This window comes from Neomonachus schauinslandi, chromosome 4, assembly GCF_002201575.2.
Source record: "Neomonachus schauinslandi chromosome 4, ASM220157v2, whole genome shotgun sequence".
Lineage (NCBI taxonomy): Eukaryota > Metazoa > Chordata > Mammalia > Carnivora > Phocidae > Neomonachus > Neomonachus schauinslandi.
Window position 1 is genome coordinate 23857760 of NC_058406.1, and position 18113 is coordinate 23875872.

Sequence of the window (18113 nt, forward strand, 5' to 3'; positions counted from 1 at the left end):
CTGAGCCACCCAGGCGCCCCTGACTGAGACTTTATTAATGCCTCATCATCTGTATTCTGGCATAAACCACCACCATTGGTGCCTTGCCCAGGTCTAGATGCAGTCACCTAACCTGCTTTTGCCCACCCTTTTGCTTTACTCTTATTTCTTTCCTTCAAAGCCTTTTATACCCATCAACTTTTATACAAAGGGCACAGAAATCTTCACATGTTCTCTTAGGGGCACCTGGCTGGCTTAGTCAGTAGAACATGCGACTCTTAATCTCAGGGTCATGAATTCAAGCCCCACATTGGGCATAGAGCTTACTTTAAAAAAAAAAGAAATGTTCTCTTAAAAAATGTGAACAATTAGGTATAACATAGTAAAGCTGTTGAATCTCTTTCCATGTCAATATATTAAGCTTGGCATTATCTCAGCTATGCTAACATATCCTTGACAGTTACTGCCATAATTTGGCATTGGATCATTCTTGGTTTTCTTTATTACAGTGAATAGTTTACCCACTCTCTTCTCTTTCAGCTTTTTAAACGGAGAAATGTGGAGCTGATTAATGAAGAAGCCGCCATGTTCGACAGTCTCCTCATGGACTCCTATGTGAGCTCTACCACTGGGGTAAGGCCCTTACATGTGCTTCAGGTAGACCTGGGAAGTACCGGTGTCTATAGAACAGAAACTGGGCAGTTCTCATCTAGTGGCTTTGCCGACAGCCATGCTAAGTTCTTTCTTCCATGGCCCAGTTTTGTAACTGGTCAGCATAAGGAATCAATAGGGTTACATCTGTGATGGAGACACCTGAGGAAACATTTAAGGGAAGCCATCATTTGCCTCAGAGGTTAGGAATCATCCAAATGTCCCAACTTAAAGCAGCCATGGATTAAACAACAAATACCTTCTCCTGAGCCTGCTGTTACGCCATCCTCTTGCCCTCAAGTCTTTAGAAAGCAGGATGCCAAGCAGGAGTGTGTACTCATATCTAGCTCTGGTGTTGATTTGCAAAGTCTTAAATCTGTCTTACGTTCTAGGAGAGTGTGATCACACGAGAGATGGTGGAGATGCTCTTTTCTGATGATTCTGACCTGCAATTAGCAACCACACAGAAATTCCGGAAACTGCTTTCCAAAGGTACAAAGCCTGGTCCTCATACGGAGGCCCTACATGATTTAAGCTCTTGTTTCCTCTCACTGACCTTACCTGCTACTCCCCTTCACTCATTCTGCTCTAACCATACTGCTTTGGTATTCCTTGGACAAGCCAGGCACATTTTTTTTTTAAAGATTTTATTTATTTATTTGACAGCGAGAGAGGGAACACAAGCAGGGGGAGCGGGAGAGGGAGAAAGCAGGCTTCCCACCAAGCAGGGAGCCCAGTGTGGGGCTCGATCCCAGGACCCTGGGATCATGACCTGAGCCGAAGGCAGACGCTTAACGACTGAGCCACCCAGGCGCCCCAAGCCAGGCACATTCTTATCTTTGCACTGGCTCTTCCCTCTGCCTGATATCCTCTGGTCGCTGATAACTGTGTGACAGCTCCAGCTCCCCACTTCTCTGATTATATTCTAGATTCTCAGCAAGCCTACCCTGATGCCCTATATAAAATTGCAGGTCCCCTCCACTCAGCATTTTTAATCTTCTTACCCTGCCCTACCTCTCCTTTATTTCTCATTACACTTACTAACATGATAGAATGTCTCTCCTCTATGAGGGCAGAGACTTTTGTTGAGTTTGTTCATTGTTGTATCTTCAGTACCTAGAACTGTGTCTGGCACATAGTTTGTACTCAATAAAAATTTGATGTATGATAGGAAAATACTTCTTGTCTCAGTATATGAAGCAGTCCTCCCGAGAAAACAAATGCTCTTTTTAGAAGGGAAATATTTAGACGAGGGTTCCCCATCTCTTGGGCTTTCTTCTCTTCCTTAATTCTTTACTTCAGGAATTAAGTTTCAGGAAGCCAAAGGTGAATATACTTAATTTGGGATTGGTTTTCTCTTTAGCATCCCAACTGTATCACACATTTCAAAGATGACCAATTATTGTGAAAACTACTTCACCAAAAAGGAGTTTGAGAATATCAATAGGGACAGTCAGAACTACCTAGGAAGGATGCGTGGACTGACCCCAGTGAATACACCAGCCAAAACCTCTCCTGACTTTTTCTTTCCTTCCTTTCTCCCTCTTCCAGAGCCTAGTCCTCCAATAGATGAAGTTATCAACACTCCAGGAGTGGTGGATCGGTTTGTGGAGTTTCTGAAGAGGAATGAGAATTGTACATTACAGGTGAGGCCTGGTGTAGAAGGGTACCAGATAAAAGCCCTTTTCCCAAGAAATTGTTGTGGGGTGTTTCTATAGACACATCTCTCAAGAAATAGACAAGATATGAGGAAGTATTTAAGAGATGCATCAGAGGTCTTGGTCTCAAATAAGAGAGCCAAAATTTCTTCCCTAAAACAGTCTCAAAGGCAAGATACCAGAGGGGCATTTGGGTGGTGCAGTCGGTTAAGCATCTGACTCTTGGCTTCAGCTCAGGTGATCTCAAGGTCGTGAGGTCAAACCCCAGGTTGGGCTCTGCGCTCAGCATGGAGTCTGCTTAAGACTCTCTCTCCCTCACCATCTGCCCACTTCCCCCATTCCCGGTGCTCACTCACATGCTTTGGCTCAGTCTCTCTGAAATAAATAAATCTTTAAAAAAAGAAGAAAGAAAGATACCTTAATATGACAGTTTGATTATTCAGTTATAAATCAAAGAAGGTTCTAGGGACGCCTGGCTGGCTCAGTCAGTAGAGCATGCAACTCTTGATCTTGGGGTCATGAGTTTGAGTCCCACATTGGTCGTAGAGTTTACTTTAAAAATACATACAAAGGTTCTAGTCCACTTCTAATTACCTGTGTGACCTGAGGCAAATCATTTAACCTCTCTAGGTGTCTCTTCAGAAATAGGTAGTGAGTCCATCCATTAGAACCTAGCCAGAAACTCAGCTGAAAGGGACTTTGAGAGATGCATGTCACTCTAATCCTGGTTTCAGAAATGAAGAACGTGAAACTCAGAAAATAAAGCGACTTGCCAAAGGACTTGGGTGCTGTGGTACTGCAGAGCTACACTTGGGACCATTGAAGCCTGGGTCCATCTTCCCATTGTGTTACTCACTGTCCACACTGCTTTTTGTTTTTTTTTTTAATAAAGATTTTATTTGTAAGTAATCACGACACCCAACATGGGGCTTGAACTCAACAACCCCGAGATCAAGAATTACATGCTCCACTGACTAATCCAGCCAGGCGCCGCTGCTTTTTGTCATTTAAAGGGGAAGAGGAGGAGGTTTCTGGGTGGCTCAGTCAGTTGAGGCTCCAACTCTTAGTCTCAGCTCAGGTCTTAATCTCAGGGTCATGAGTTCAAGCCCCATGTTGGGCTCCATGCTGGGTGTGGAGCCTACTTAAATATAAAATAATAAATAAAGGGGAAGAGGAAAAGGCTTATGTTTTAGTTTTTTAGTCAGGGGCAAGTGGCTCACTGTTCCCAGCCAGCTGGTAGGCACGGCTGCTCTGTCTGGAATGATCTCTCAGTCATGGCTTAATCTCACTTTCAGTTTGAGGCTGCCTGGGCTCTAACGAACATTGCCTCCGGAACCTCTCAGCAGACCAAGATTGTCATTGAAGCAGGGGCAGTCCCCATTTTTATAGAGCTGCTTAACTCGGACTTTGAGGATGTACAGGAACAGGTAATGTTCACATTTGGCTTAATTCTTGGGTTCCCTGTGCTATAATAAAAAATATATTTGATCTTTGTGCCTAAAAACTACTAAAAAACCTTGGCATTTCCTGCATGATAAGAGTGTCTTTTGTTATTTATAATGGAACACACCTAATGAGATGATTGGGTGGGGCCCCTAGGTAGCCTCAAGATGAGGATGGTGGTCATCAGAACCCCCAACTCTTCCCATCCCTCCACCCCAACCTCCCCAGAGAACTTCTGGGTTGGTGAGCACATTGATGCAGTGCCCTAGAGAGGGCATGGAAGTTCGGTACCACCATGACTGCTCACCCCATACCTTGCCCTATGCATCTCTTTCATTTAGCTCTTCCTGAGTGATATCCATTACAGTAGCTACTAATGTAAGCAAAATGTTTCCCTGAGTTCTGTGAATCATTCTAGTGAATTATTGACTCTGAGGAGGAGATTATGGGAACTTTTGAATTTATAGCCAGTTGGTCAGAAGTATGGTGGCACCTGGTAATTGTAGCTGGTGTCTAAAGTGGGGGCATTCTTGGGCACCTGGGTGGCTCAGTTGGTTAAGCGACTGCCTTCGGCTCAGGTCATGATCCTGGAGTCCCGGGATCGAGTCCCGCATCGGGCTCCCTGCTCGGCAGGGAGTCTGCTTCTCCCTCTGACCCTCCTCCCTCTCATGCTCTCTGTCTCTCATTCTCTCTGTCTCAAATAAATAAATAAAATCTTAAAAAAAAAAAAAAAAAGTGGGGGCATTCTTGTGGGCCTGAGCCCCTAACCTGTAGGGTCTGTATTAACTCTTAAGAGTTAGTGTCAGAATTTGAATTAGACTGTTGGACACACAAATGGTGTTGGAGAATTGATTGCTGATGTAGAAAAAACTCCACACATTTGGCATCAGAGGTAGTATTGGAAAGAAGATACCACAGTACGCATTTCTCAATACCTACAGATCATAGAGATTAAGACACAACTTGCATTTCTTTCATTGGATTTTTACTGATTGGATAGAAAGTAGAAAGTGGTGCCTAGGGGCACCTGGGTGGCTCAGTCGTTAAGCATCTGCCTTCAGCTCGGGTCATGGTCTCAGGGTCCTGGGATGGAGCGGGAAGCCTGCTTCTCCCTCTCTCACTTCCCCTGCTTGTGTTCCCTCTCTCACTGTGTCTCTCCCTGTCAAATAAATAAAATCTTAAAAAAAAAAAAAGTGGTGCCTAGATTTTTTCCTCCCTTACTACATACTGGCTAGATCCTATGAGGCTGCAAGAATGCAACTTTCCAATCACTTTCTCTTTTTCTGAGGAGTGGGCATAGGGAGGTCTTGGTTTGGCTTCTTTGGCAGCAGTACAGATGTCAGCCTGTCTTCCCCTACTAAATCAGGAACTCCGAGAGGAAAGGCCCTCAGAGCAAATGCTCAATAAGGAGGTCAGCAAGGAAGGTACCTTGATACGGTTTTTGTCCAAGTTACTGGTGGGTACTCACTCTGGTATAAAATATTGACAGAAGCCACTAGAGTCTGTGAGTGACGGTTCCATCATCTCCTTTTCAGGCAGTCTGGGCACTTGGAAACATAGCTGGAGACAGCTCCGTTTGCCGAGATTACGTCTTGAACTGTTCCATCCTTAATCCTTTGTTAACGTGAGTAATTATGATCATGTGCACCTGGGGCCTCTGTAAGGCAGCCACGTGGCAGATCTTTGCGGGGCAGCTTACCTTAAGATGTTGAGTAAGTGCAAAAATACTAAAAGTATGTTGATTGCCAAAGTAAAAGATAGAGGTATCTTTTGAGAGTAAGAAGATTGTGTCTGTGCCAAGGAGGATCTTCTGTTTCCTTACTTCATGGCACGATAGATTCTCATGTTGGTCATACCTGCCTCATTGTTGAGTCAGAAGAGAGAGGCAAGACTAGCCCATCTGGAAAAATCCAACCCTTTCTATGGATTGCATTGATTTGCTATTTTATGCATAGGCACATTGGAAAGCTATGTCGTAAACGACAGATTAAAGACCCCAGGAAGGGGCATGGGGATCCTTCGCCAGTCCCTCCCTCCCATACCCTTCAAATAGAGCTTCATCTAAATCAAAATAGATGGAGGAGTTGTACTTCTTCGGAGACCACAGTATCAAAGACTACCACTATAACTCTTTCTTGGGCCCTTCACAGAAAATCATTGCTTATCTCACACTAGACCTTCAGCTTTTATTTCCAAAGAGAACAGTACTCCTTGTTTAGATCTCGTGGCCAGAGTTAGGAGCACAGTATGTCCTATCTTAAAAGGCTTGCAGGCTTACTCAAATTTCAGCCCTTTGTATGTCCTTACTAGCTATGGTCTTAACAAGCCACAGCTGGTCCTTATCCTGTGAAGATGTAGGTCGGTCTCCTGGCCCAGACAAGCTCAGTTAACTTAGGTCTATGGGTAGAAAGACACGGTGAGGCTGCTAGAGTCTTAGGGGTCTGATTGGATTTGCTCCTGGGGTTCATAGGTGACAGCCCTATGCCAAGGGCATCATTGCTTAGGATCTGTCTGGCTTTGCTGTTTCCTTCAGACTCCTTACCAAGTCCACACGACTGACAATGACAAGGAATGCAGTCTGGGCCCTGTCAAACCTCTGCCGAGGAAAGAACCCACCCCCAGAGTTTGCAAAGGTGAGAGAGCTTCTTATCAGTTTCTGAATGAAAGCAGTTTCCTTCATATGCAGGCATTTTGATATAGGAGTTTTCAGGTCTTTGGGGGACCCCTTAGGGTCTCAGTCCATGGAAAACTGAAAGAGGCAATTGTCAGTGAAGTAGGTGATCTTGTGTGCTTTGGATGGCAAAGTGAAAAAGGTAGTCCTGATGGTTTAATGTAGCAGAAATCTCTAGGGCTTAGAATTACTTGTAGGGGAGGAGACAGCGATGTTAGGGTTAGTGGTAGAGCTGATTAGCCCTGTCCCCTCATGAGTCCCTCTCACACTGCTTCCAACAGGTCTCCCCTTGTTTACCTGTGCTGTCTCGCCTACTCTTCAGCAGTGACTCAGACTTGCTGGCAGATGCTTGCTGGGCCCTTTCTTATCTGTCCGATGGCCCCAACGAAAAGATCCAGGCAGTCATAGATTCTGGAGTCTGCCGAAGATTGGTAGAGCTTCTAATGTGAGTATCTGGTTGGAAAGATTCCCTAAAGTTCTCCAAGCGCCAACTAAAGAGCTGCCGTAAGCAGTCTGCTGCTCTCTGCAGAGGGCTGGAGCCGTGACAGTGCTGCTGGCCCTCTGCTGATCAGGTCTCCCCCCTCTATAGGCACAATGACTACAAAGTGGCCTCTCCTGCCCTGAGAGCAGTGGGTAACATTGTCACCGGGGATGACATCCAAACCCAGGTAAGGAGGGAGCTGTTTAGGGACAAAAGCCCTAACCAAGGGTTTGGGTCTTGTTGGGGGGCAGCATGGTCCAGGAGACAAAGCATGGGCTTGGGTGAAAAATTCCAACTTTGCCACTTCCTGAATGATTGACTTGATTGCCTTAATTTCTTTTATAAGTTGGAAGCAAATCATTGTCCATTGGGTGCTTCTGAAGGAAAACTAAATGTCATAGACTGACTACCTGGGACATTGTAGGGTAATTTTTAAGTTTTTGAGTCATGGTCCCCTTGAGACACAAAGCTGTAGAATCTTACCTCTACTTCCTACACCCTTAGAATCCTACAGACACTTCCTCATGTTAATAACACCTCCCATGAGGGCACAGTAAAAAGGGTTCCTTTGTTCAAATGCTAGAGATCAGAGTATTCGTTTGGTCTTGAGAAGTTGGCATAATTCTGTGGGATTCTTGACAAATTTCTAAGAGTTGAGTGATCTCATTCAAACCACACTGAATTCCTACATCATTGTGTGTGTGTTGCATATATGTGTGAATTTTCATAATATAACATGTACTGCTTTTACCATTCAGTGTACACTTCAGTGACATTCAGCCCATTAACATTGTTATTTAATTGTCATCAACACCCATCCCCACAGGGTTTCATCATCCTAAACTGATTTCTCTGTGCCCATTAAATAATAACTCCCCTGTTTCCTCTTTCCTGGGCCTCAGTCCCTGGTAGCCATCATAACACTTTTTCTCTCTTAGGAGTTGATTACTCTAGGTCTCTCATATAAGTGGAACTATATATAGTTGTCCTTCTGTGTCAGCTCATTACACTTAGCCTAATGTCTTCAAGGTTCGTTCATATGTAGCATGTGGCATGCCTTCATTCCTTTTTATGGCTGAATAGTAGTCTGTTGTATGCATATATCACATTTTGTTTATCCATTTGTCTTGTTGATACATACTTGAGTTGTTTTCACCTTTTGGCTATTACAAATAAAGCTACATTGAACAGTGGCGTACAAATGTCTGAGTCCCTGCTTTCAGTTCTTTTAGGTACATACCCAGAAGTGGAGTTACAGGATCATACGCTGATTTTATGTTTAAGATTGTGAGGGACCACCTGCTGTTTCGCACAGTGGCTGCACCAATTTATATCCCCACCAGCAATGTACTAGGTTCCAATTTCTCCACATCCTTACCAACACTTGTATTGTCTTGAGGTTTTTGATAATAGCCATTCTAATAAGTGAAATGGTATCTTATTGAAGTTTGGTGGTTTTTTTGTTTTGTTGTGTTTTTTAAGTAGGCTCCACACCCAACATGGGGCTTGAACTCACAGCCCTGAGATCAAGAGTTGGATGCTGCACCAACTGAGCCAGCCAAGTGCCCCCTTATTGCAGTTTTGATTTGCATTTCCCTAATGATTAGCGATGTTTGGCATCTCTTCATATGCTCACTTGCCATCTGTATTTCTTCTTTGCAGAAATGTCTGTTTAAGCCCTTTCAGCATTTTTTAAATTGGGTTCTTCAGTTTTTTTGTTAGTTCTTTATTCTGGATATTAATCCTTATCAGATATATGATTTGCATATATTTTCTCCCATTCTGTGGTTTGCCTGTTCACTCTGTCGATGGTATCTTTCGATTCACAGAAGTTTTTAATTTTGATTAAGTCCTGTTTACCTAGTTTTTTTTTGTTGCCTGTGCTTTTGGTGTTCTAGGTCATTCTTAACTGTTCAGCCCTCCCTTGCCTGCTCCACTTGCTGAGCAGCCCCAAGGAGTCAATCCGAAAGGAAGCTTGCTGGACCATTTCAAATATCACTGCTGGCAACAGGGCTCAAATACAGGTAAAACAAGCAGGAGGGAAGGGGGCGGGGCAGGAGCAGGTGGGAAGGCAAGGGAACATGAGAGGTTGTAGGATATTTGCTTCTAGAAGAAATAATTTGTTCCCCTTTAGAAATTGGGGTCAGTATGTGCTGTTGAATATTCTTTTTAAGAAGCCTGGTTCCTCTGTATCCTCTTAGTCTATGGGAAGAACAAAGGACCCCCAGGAAGAGGAAGATGTCTGAATCTTAGCTGATTTTGTAGGCTTGATTTGTTAAGCCTTTTTGTAAGCTTAATCTTCTTAAAGTGACTTTCGCTGTGTGTTTCCCCCTCCCCCATCCTCTCTCAGGCTGTCATAGATGCAAATATCTTCCCTGTGTTGATCGAAATCCTTCAGAAAGCAGAGTTCCGTACAAGGAAAGAGGCAGCCTGGGCCATCACCAATGCTACATCAGGAGGAACACCTGAGCAGATCAGGTATCCATTTGTTTCTCATTGTCTTTTTTTTTTTTTTTTAAAGATTTTATTTATTTATTTGACAGAGAGAGATACAGTGAGAGAGGGAACACAAGCAGGGGGAGGAGTGGGAGAGGGAGAAGCAGGCTTCCCACTGAGCAGGGAGCCCGATGCGGGGCTCGATCCCAGGACCCCGGGATCATGACCTGAGCCAAAGGCAGACGCTTAACGACTGAGCCACCCAGGCGCCCCTGTTTCTCATTGTCTTGAGTGATATGTGTACTCTCCTTCTTGGTTCATGGCCTACAGTAACCACTAAACTGCTTTTCCTGGGATAGGTCTGCCCCAGTCCCAACAGTACCACGTTTAACTGGTAAGCTACTAGATTGGCATTGGAATCTGGAATAGATTCCTCTAAAGCATGTACCTCTTTTCTTCCAAAGAATAGAAACCTAGGACACAGACATCCATCTCTCCTCTACTTTCCACCTTCCAGAGAATTACCCATACAAATGAAGGAGAAACTATGCCGTGATTCATTCATAGCAACTTTTGGGGGAAATCATTTTTGGGGGTTGACACTTGGGAGAAGCAAATAGCCATTGTGTGTGTGTGTGTGTGTGTGTGTGTGTGTGTGTGTGTGTGTATGCTCTTTGATTTTGGTTTCCATCATCAGCATGAGTAGGAGTGATGGGAGCTGGACAAGTGTTTTGCCCTCAGCTTGTTGCCCAGGAATAGGAGTAGGAATATATTCAGCATATTTAAAGCCTTAGGAGAAAAGGAATAACCATTGAGTTAAACTTTGAAGGATTCAGGGTTGTAAAAGCCCTTTTGGACAGGAGAAAACATAAGTAAAGGTACAAGAATCAGAAACCTGCAGATGTTTACTTGTTTGACTGGAATGTAATGTCCTTGGAAGGGAATGATGGGAGGGTAGGAACCTGATCGGAGAGGGTCTGTTTTATCAGGCTTGTAGAGCTTGGGCTGAACATTTTAAGCAGGGAAGTGATGTGTTCAGAGTGTGATAGCAGCCTGGCTCCCCAAGTGGATGAGACACAACAGCAGTTCATCTTCCAGCAGCCTGAGGCCCCCATGGAGGGCTTCCAGCTATAATGTCTGCCTCCGGGGAGGGGAGGGAATGGGAAGCACCTTGTTACAGCAAGGGGACAATAGAGACAAGGAGGAGCAATCTATGGCAGCCTTCGCCATGGAAATGAACTAGACCCAGAGCATTGGAAGAGTGGAGAGACTGAGATAAAGAAGTGGATATGAAGGCTCAGCAAAAGGGGGTTGCTGAGAGTATTGACATGTGTGAAGGAGACCCACAGGCCCTAGGGCACCTGCCTAGCACCTCTTCTGCCCTGCATTAATTTAGAACTTCCCTGGTCTCTGCCCCTAGGTACCTGGTCTCACTGGGCTGCATCAAACCCTTGTGTGACTTGCTGACTGTGATGGATTCGAAGATTGTGCAGGTGGCCCTCAATGGGTTAGAGAACATCCTTCGGCTTGGAGAGCAAGAGGGCAAGCGCAGTGGCTCAGGGGTCAACCCCTACTGTGGCCTCATTGAGGAAGCCTATGGTATGTGTCCTGTCTTTAGCCTCACCTCTGCCTTAAGTAGTAGAGGTTCCAGGTCAGGACCCCAGGGACTGAGGGCCTCCAAGGTAGTTTACATGTAAGGCTGTGGGATTTGGGGGGTCATCATTGAACAAGGTTTTATCCCATCATTTCATTCTCCCTCTGAGGAGCAATAGATCCACTTCTCTTTTTGATAGGCTCTGCCCAGTAAGTAGGCATGGCACTGATGCAAAAAAGAGCTCCAGTTTCTAGCAAGTTCCAGTAAGAGTGTTCATCACTCATCTCTGACTTCAGAGAAGCTAATGATTTGCCCAGGCCACACAGGTATTTAAAGCAGAGTCAGGACTAGAACTTCTGATTTATAACTGACATTTCGGTCTTTTTCCTTTGGGGCTGTGTAATTTTAGGAAAAAGTCTTGGCTCTCCTCTTTCTTGTCAGAGAGATCTGATCGTATTACTTATGTTGATAAACACTAACATACCTCAGGGAAAGAAAAACATAAATGTTTCATGGCCCCATAGAAGAGCAATTACATTTTACTCTTGTCCCTCCTTCCTTCTTGCCACCGCCATCATAGGCTTGGATAAAATTGAGTTTCTCCAGAGCCATGAGAACCAGGAAATCTACCAGAAGGCCTTTGACCTCATTGAGCACTACTTTGGTGTAGAAGATGATGATAGCAGCCTGGCTCCCCAAGTGGATGAGACACAACAGCAGTTCATCTTCCAGCAGCCTGAGGCCCCCATGGAGGGCTTCCAGCTATAATGTCTGCCTCCGGGGAGGGGAGGGGATGGGAAGCACCACCAACCAGCGGAAAAGCAGCCCTCTGGTGGGCGGGAAACCAGCCCCCCCATCATCAGCCACCACACACCTCTGCTGCCCTGGAAACTGTGCTCTTGACCTGCTCCGCCCCCTTCCCTGGAGGGAGCACCCTCTGGACAGACGGAACCATCTGAGGCTCACATTTGGGTTTTGTGACAAGGGGACGTGTTGGGTTTTTCTTCCTTACACTATATTTTGGCTGCACATATGTCTTTAACCCAGGAGCCCAGGGGTAGACAAAGGAGGACTGAGGTAATCAATTTTGCACCTTTTTATTTTTTATTTTATTTTTTTTTCCTTTAGTGGTGACTTCCTTCCCTTTTATCTTCTTTCATCCTTCCCAGTTCTCTGCCCTGATCTGTGCAACTGTTATCTTGGGTACTTGAGCAGATGGACTATTCCAGAGGTGGGGGGGTGGGAGGGGAGGGGAAAAATTCAAAACAAAGTGTTCTTGCTCTGACAGAATATTAATCTTGTATGCTTGGATTGAGTTATTTAATTTTTTTTTTCTTTTGCACATTTTTCTTGTATTAAGATTGCTCTTTCCAAGAGCCATGAGTTCCTGGTTTTAGGAATCCCAGCTGCCAGCATGGTCTGGGACTAGAGGCTGAGGGGGAGGTCACCATGAGACAAAGGTTCCTTCCTCCCTCTAACCCCTCCGCAGAACCTCTTTAGTTTGGGGGGTCGCCTTCCCTCCAGGGGCACGTACACCAGTGGGCGTGGAGGGGAGGAGCGCAGGCCTTCAGGTGGGTCTTCCCATGTGTCGCTACTGATCCCATGTTTCCTACCCACCTTCCAGTGGTGCGACCCAACTTCATTTGTTTACTTGAAAATTCCCCTCGGAGTTGAATGAACCTCTGAGGTAGCTGTATTTTCTCCTAAGCACGAGACAGGGGGCAGTGGTCCTTCCTCTCTCCTGAGGAGAAAGTCCTTGCTCTGGTGACCCATAAGTTGCAGAGGAGGTGGAGTGAGAGTGTCATGTATTGGGATAGCCAGGGATCCCTGCCTTTGGCCTTCCTTCTTCCTTTTCCTCTTCCATAGTTGGATCATGTATATTTTACTTCCAAAGGAGAGAATGTCAAAAAGTTCTGTATTTTTTTATATTCTATATATTAGGTAGGTCGATCTTATTTGGTCTCAAGAGGAAGAACTGTCTGTAATTTCTTTAAGTAGGATACTGTGAGGACGACCAAAAAGAGAGGAGGAAGCTGCTTCGCTCAGGGAGCCTGGGCTTGGTCCTTTTCCTCTCTGCTTAGGTTCTGGGCCACCACCTGGGACCAACCCTTAGCTCTGGAACCTTCATATAGCAGGTCAGCCTGCTCTAATTGTCCCAGTACCTGAAGGGAGCAAGGATGGCCCCCGGGCCCGGAGAAGTCTACCACTCTAGTCCTTATTGCTAAGCATCCTGCTTATATCAGGAAACCCAGAAAGCAGTCTGCCTTCTCAGATTCAGTCTCAAAGGCCCTGGCCACACAAAGTATCAGACACAGCTGCCTCACCAGTGATCATAGAAACTTAGCAGCCTCGGGACTTTTGTGAGAGTTATTGGTATCTTTCCTGTTTGGGATCCTTGGGCCTGGTTTGGGTTTTTCCCTTCCTTGTGACAGTTATAATCCTAATGCCTTTTCTCTTTGAGTAAAGCTAGAGCAGTGCCTCAGTGGCTTGCCTACGCTTTGGTGGATTACATGAGAATAAAGCCCAGTTGTTGGGGAGAGGAGTGGAGAAAGTTGCTGGCTAAGTGTAGACCAACTGTGGAGCTGTGGGCACAGTCTGCCCTGCCCCTGCTTCCCCACTGCGGTCAGTCCTGTGCCTGCGCTGAGCTGTCGTTGCCCGTCCCCAGGGACAGTGCCACTCTCACTCCCATTCCTGCAAATCCTTTCTGGCTCAGGTTAAATCCCTGCCCCTCTGCTTACAGATCTAAAGTTCAGGTGCTCACTGTCGGTCACTGGCCTTGACTTTGCCCTCTCCTAGTGTTGAGATCCAACTTCAGAACCATTTGCTGAGGAAGGTGGTGTGGGGCTTGTGGTTATCACTGAAAAGTCACACCAATGCTGTGCCACTTCAGGATGTCAGACTTCAGTACCCTGACCTTAGTACGTCAGATGCTATTCTTCAGCTTAGGAATGACAGATACCGGCCCACAAGGAGACAAGGGGCGGACCTGTTACTTGGCCCACTGACTCCATTACAAAACTTTTCCCCTACAGTTCAAAGAGAAGCCACCTGCCCCCCTCCGTCCTTCCCAAAGGGCAAAGCACTTTAGTAGGACCTATTGTGTACATCTCAAGCAATAGTTGAGTCCCTGTCATTGGGGCCAGATTTTTATTGTGAGACATACACACTCTGCTTTTCCCAGCTACTCTAAAATCTTGCACTTCAGATCTGGGGCCTATACCAGATGGAAGACTTTTCTGATCCATCTGGCTGCTGCTTACAAGCCAGCTTTCTCCAGGGACTAGAAAGGCTGAAGTCTCCCAGGGTACAACATGGGGACAGATTTCTCATCAGATAAAGTGGCCTCTAGGAGCTTTCCTTTGTTGGCGTCTTCCTCAGACCATATTTTCCCATTATTTCCTTCTACCCCTGTTTCAGTCAGCAGGTGAGATTCTTCCAGCCCACAGGGGCAATGACATCTTCAGTGTCTCCTCTCTCCTTGGTCCTCTTGGGAAGCAAAACATTATTTCCGTAGCCCAGCCTTGACAGCCACTCTTCGTGGGCAGCCCCGATCTGGACTTCAGACCCTGGCCTCAATGAGGTCACAGTCTGCTTTCCGGTAGATTTCTGAATGGATGTTGTAGGGATGAAGGGGCTCCACAGCCTGTTGTCGGGAATAGCCTTGAAAAGACCTGTTTTTGGAATCTTCATATGCTGGCACATGGCTGGTATATCCATTTAAGATCTCCGCTGGAGGTGGAGATATCTAAGTGTGGATCAGGGGATAAGGAGCCTTTTAGCTAAAGTTTTACAGACTGTTGCCTATTCTTTATTGCCAGCCCCTCTGGTTATCCTACCCCCAACATCTCTAGTACTAATAGTCTTTGGTCTTACAAGTCTGCCTTCAATTCTGAGTTGTCCCCAGGTGACTGCATGGCCTTGGCATTGGCTGCTGCCTTCTTGTAGAACTTCATGGGTTCCACTTTTAGCTGGCCAGCCTGGTTACTTGGGGCAGTGCGGACAGATGATTCTTCCGAAAAGCAGGCATTGATGACCTCAGCTTTTGGGGACCCTTGCTGTTCCCCCTTTACCAAGAACCTTAGATCTACTCCTACTCTTTGCCCTGGAAGCCACTTCCCAAGAGCCCTATTTTTTGGAACTAAACTGCACAGATAATAGCTGCTACTGTACTTGGTCAAGGAAGAGTGAAAGAAGGCTCTCAGGCACACTTTTTCCCTCAAGTCACACTAGTTTAAAATGAAAACCATCTGACAGAATGAACTGGATTTCTGTGTTCTCATGTCTACCTGTTTCCCTCTATACCCTAGAGCTACTTGTTTCCAGCAAACTAAAAGGGAGGATGAACAGTACTTCCCTCCTCTTCTCCCTGAGACTCACTCAGCTTGGTATCCATCATCTTGGATTCTTCAGTAGATAATCTGTGAGCCAAGACTCTGGATTTTCAGTTGAAGGCAGAGGGAGCCGTAGGGAGGACAGGCTGGCTGGAGGCCTCCCTGGCAGCCTGGGGAAAGGTGTGAGGCTCAGTGCACTGAACCATAGGATGTACTCGTAACCAGTGGCAACATCTTCTAGGTAGGACTGTCCTAGAAGTGAGAGAGTGTGAGACTGAGAAATTGCTCAGAGTAGGTTTCTTCCACAACCGTTTAGGATTGCACATTCTAGACCAATCTTGTCCAGTATTTTTTCTGTGTCTTAACTTTTGAAGTCTTTTTGTTAAGCCAGCAAGCTGAGAATTTGGCCCTGCGGGGATCCATGTGATAGGCACTAGCTGCTCTTTGTCCAAGGCCTTCGTAAGTGATTCAGTCATCCCACTGTCTACCCCCTAGCCCCACCCCCACTTTAAGGCCATGACAAGGGAAGAATTTGAAGTCAATACCAATCAAGTCTGCGAATTAAAGCTGTTATTTTTCCTCTGAGAGGGCATTTTGCATCAGGCCTGGGGTATGTGCAGAACCAAAACTGGGTGTGGGCAGCAACATTAAATTTTGGGCCCCGAACACCCAGGAAAAAGGTTTCTATAGTGTGTCATAAAGGTCTCCAGTGGTTTGGGGCCTACCTCACTATTTCTGGGCCAGCCTGACTGCTGATGTCCATGTTAGCACATACCTAAACCCCTTTCCTAACGCTAGCCCTCCTCCCTTGTGTAGATTAGATTTTTAGCTCCTGGGTTTGGGGAGAAAAAACTCTGCCATGCCCTGGGGCCAGTGAAGGAAGTCAAAGCTCAGATCCTGAGATTGGCTGGGAACTTCTTGACTCAGGATGTCATTAAAAAGAGTCCACCTCTACCAGAACCCTCAGACCCTGGAGTTCGGTATTGTCTCTCTTAGCCAGCTTCTGTGGGAACTGCCTTTGATGACTAAAGAAGCTAAGGAGGGGTGGGAGGTGGGTATGAGGTCCCATCCACCGAGGTCGTACTGGATGTCCTTCAAAAACAGCTTGGGTTCCCAGCTAAAGACCCTAGGAAGGTGAATCGAAACTTTTCCCCATTGGTTTATTCTTTCCACATTAATTTGCTTTTAGTTTTCTAAGAACTACAGACTCTGGCTATTTTCCATGTTCTCAGGGCCCCTGGGTAGACGGACAAAGTTTGATGATTTCAGAGCAGACATAGGCCAAGAAACCGTGGCATTGAGTGTGCTGAGTCCAGACAAATGATATTTATATACACATCCAAATTTGAAGAGAAAATGTATTTCTTTAGGTTTCAAACACTGTACTAGATATAAAGCAAAAATAAAAACCTGTTGCAAAGTTCTAAATCGTCTTCTTTCGAATCATCCTAAACTGGATTTTTTGGAAATGAATGAGCCAAGGGTGTTTAAACGTGTGGCTTAACAGTGGAATTAGGATTGCAGCAGCCTGCTCCTGCTTATAAAGAAAAAAAATTTTTTTAAAGATTTTTAATCACTGGAGAGTGCAGGAGCTGGGGGAGAGGGGCAGGAGCAGACTCCCCGATGAGCAGGGAGCTCAACACCTGGCCAATTCCAGGACCCCAAGATCGTGACCTGAGCCGAAGGCAGATGCTTAACCAACTGAGCCAGGCACCCCAAGAATTGCTTTTAAGTAAGCTCTACGCACAACACAGGTCTCAAACTCAAAACCCTAAGATCAAGACCTGAGCTGAGTCAGGACACTTAGCTGACTGAGCCACTCAGGTACCCCAAGAATTTTTTTTACTCAGCTTTATTGAAATATAATTGAGATACAGTAACTGGCACATATTTAAAATGTACAATTTGATAAGTTTTGACATATGCACCCATGAAATCATCACCACAATCAAGATAGTGAACATATCCATCACTTCTAGAAGTTTCCACATGCCCCTGTGGAGTCCCCCCTTCCCGCCCAACCCCCAGCAACCACTGATCTGTGTTCTGTCACAATAGTTTAGTTTGCATTTTCTAGAGTTTCTCTACAGGATTTTGACATTTCATCAGTTCCAGTTAACAGCCCTTTGAGCCACTGGGGTCATACAAACTACTCCCATTTAGGTCAATTCCTAGGACAGAGATTACAAACAACCAGCCAAAAAGCTGATTTAATCTAAAAGGAAGGTTTTGGTTGGCTGATAGAGTATGTTTAATTCATTGGCATCATTTTGTAAAAGATCTAAAAAAATTTCTGGCACTACTGGATCTAAGCTTCTGCTTGAAAACAATCTGCAAGAGCTCTGTTTTACCACAATCCCCACCATTCCCAATGGTCTCCCCGACAATCTGGAAAATGTTAATAATTGTTGCTATTTTCTTTTACAGCAAAGGAGAACCTTTAACCCATGTTTCTCAATTTTTCTTATTCCTCGCCTGCCTACTCATTACCCAGCTGGCCCGTGTAGGCCACTGTTGATCTTTCTAGCTACACCATTCCACCCCCTTACCCCACACATGCCTTGTTCTTATCTTTATCTCTGCCTAGAACACCCTCTTCCTATGGGAAGCCATCAAGGCCTGATTTATATGTTACCTCAAGAGATTTCCAACATGTTTTTCTGGAAATAATCAGGGCCTTAGTTGGGAGACACCTGGATCCCCAACATTTCTGGCTTGAGTTCCACCTTTATACTACTATACCATATTCTCAAAGTTACCTGGTAAACAGACTAAGGGATGAGGAAGAGCACTGCCCTTAAGTCTAACTGGGGAAAATACTGAACATCCTTAAGAGCCCCAAAACAATGCTCGATTTGCACAATTTCAT

The 18113-nt window shown here is 45.4% G+C and overlaps 1 protein-coding gene across 1 annotated transcript in view; it reads left to right on the top strand.

Annotated features, from left to right (window-relative positions):
• The window catches only part of KPNA6 (karyopherin subunit alpha 6), a 52274-nt gene extending 40067 nt beyond the window's left edge, over positions 1-12207 (top strand). The window contains exons 3-14 of the mRNA XM_021684182.1: positions 520-612; positions 1023-1122; positions 2182-2276; positions 3584-3715; positions 5267-5355; positions 6265-6364; positions 6684-6847; positions 6992-7070; positions 8782-8907; positions 9234-9361; positions 10740-10918; positions 11494-12207. Of these exons, the coding sequence (XP_021539857.1) occupies positions 520-612; positions 1023-1122; positions 2182-2276; positions 3584-3715; positions 5267-5355; positions 6265-6364; positions 6684-6847; positions 6992-7070; positions 8782-8907; positions 9234-9361; positions 10740-10918; positions 11494-11681 (1473 nt within the window). The 3' untranslated portion in view covers positions 11682-12207. The remainder of the gene's footprint in view (positions 1-519; positions 613-1022; positions 1123-2181; positions 2277-3583; positions 3716-5266; positions 5356-6264; positions 6365-6683; positions 6848-6991; positions 7071-8781; positions 8908-9233; positions 9362-10739; positions 10919-11493) is intronic.
• The last annotated feature ends 5906 nt before the right edge of the window (positions 12208-18113 follow it).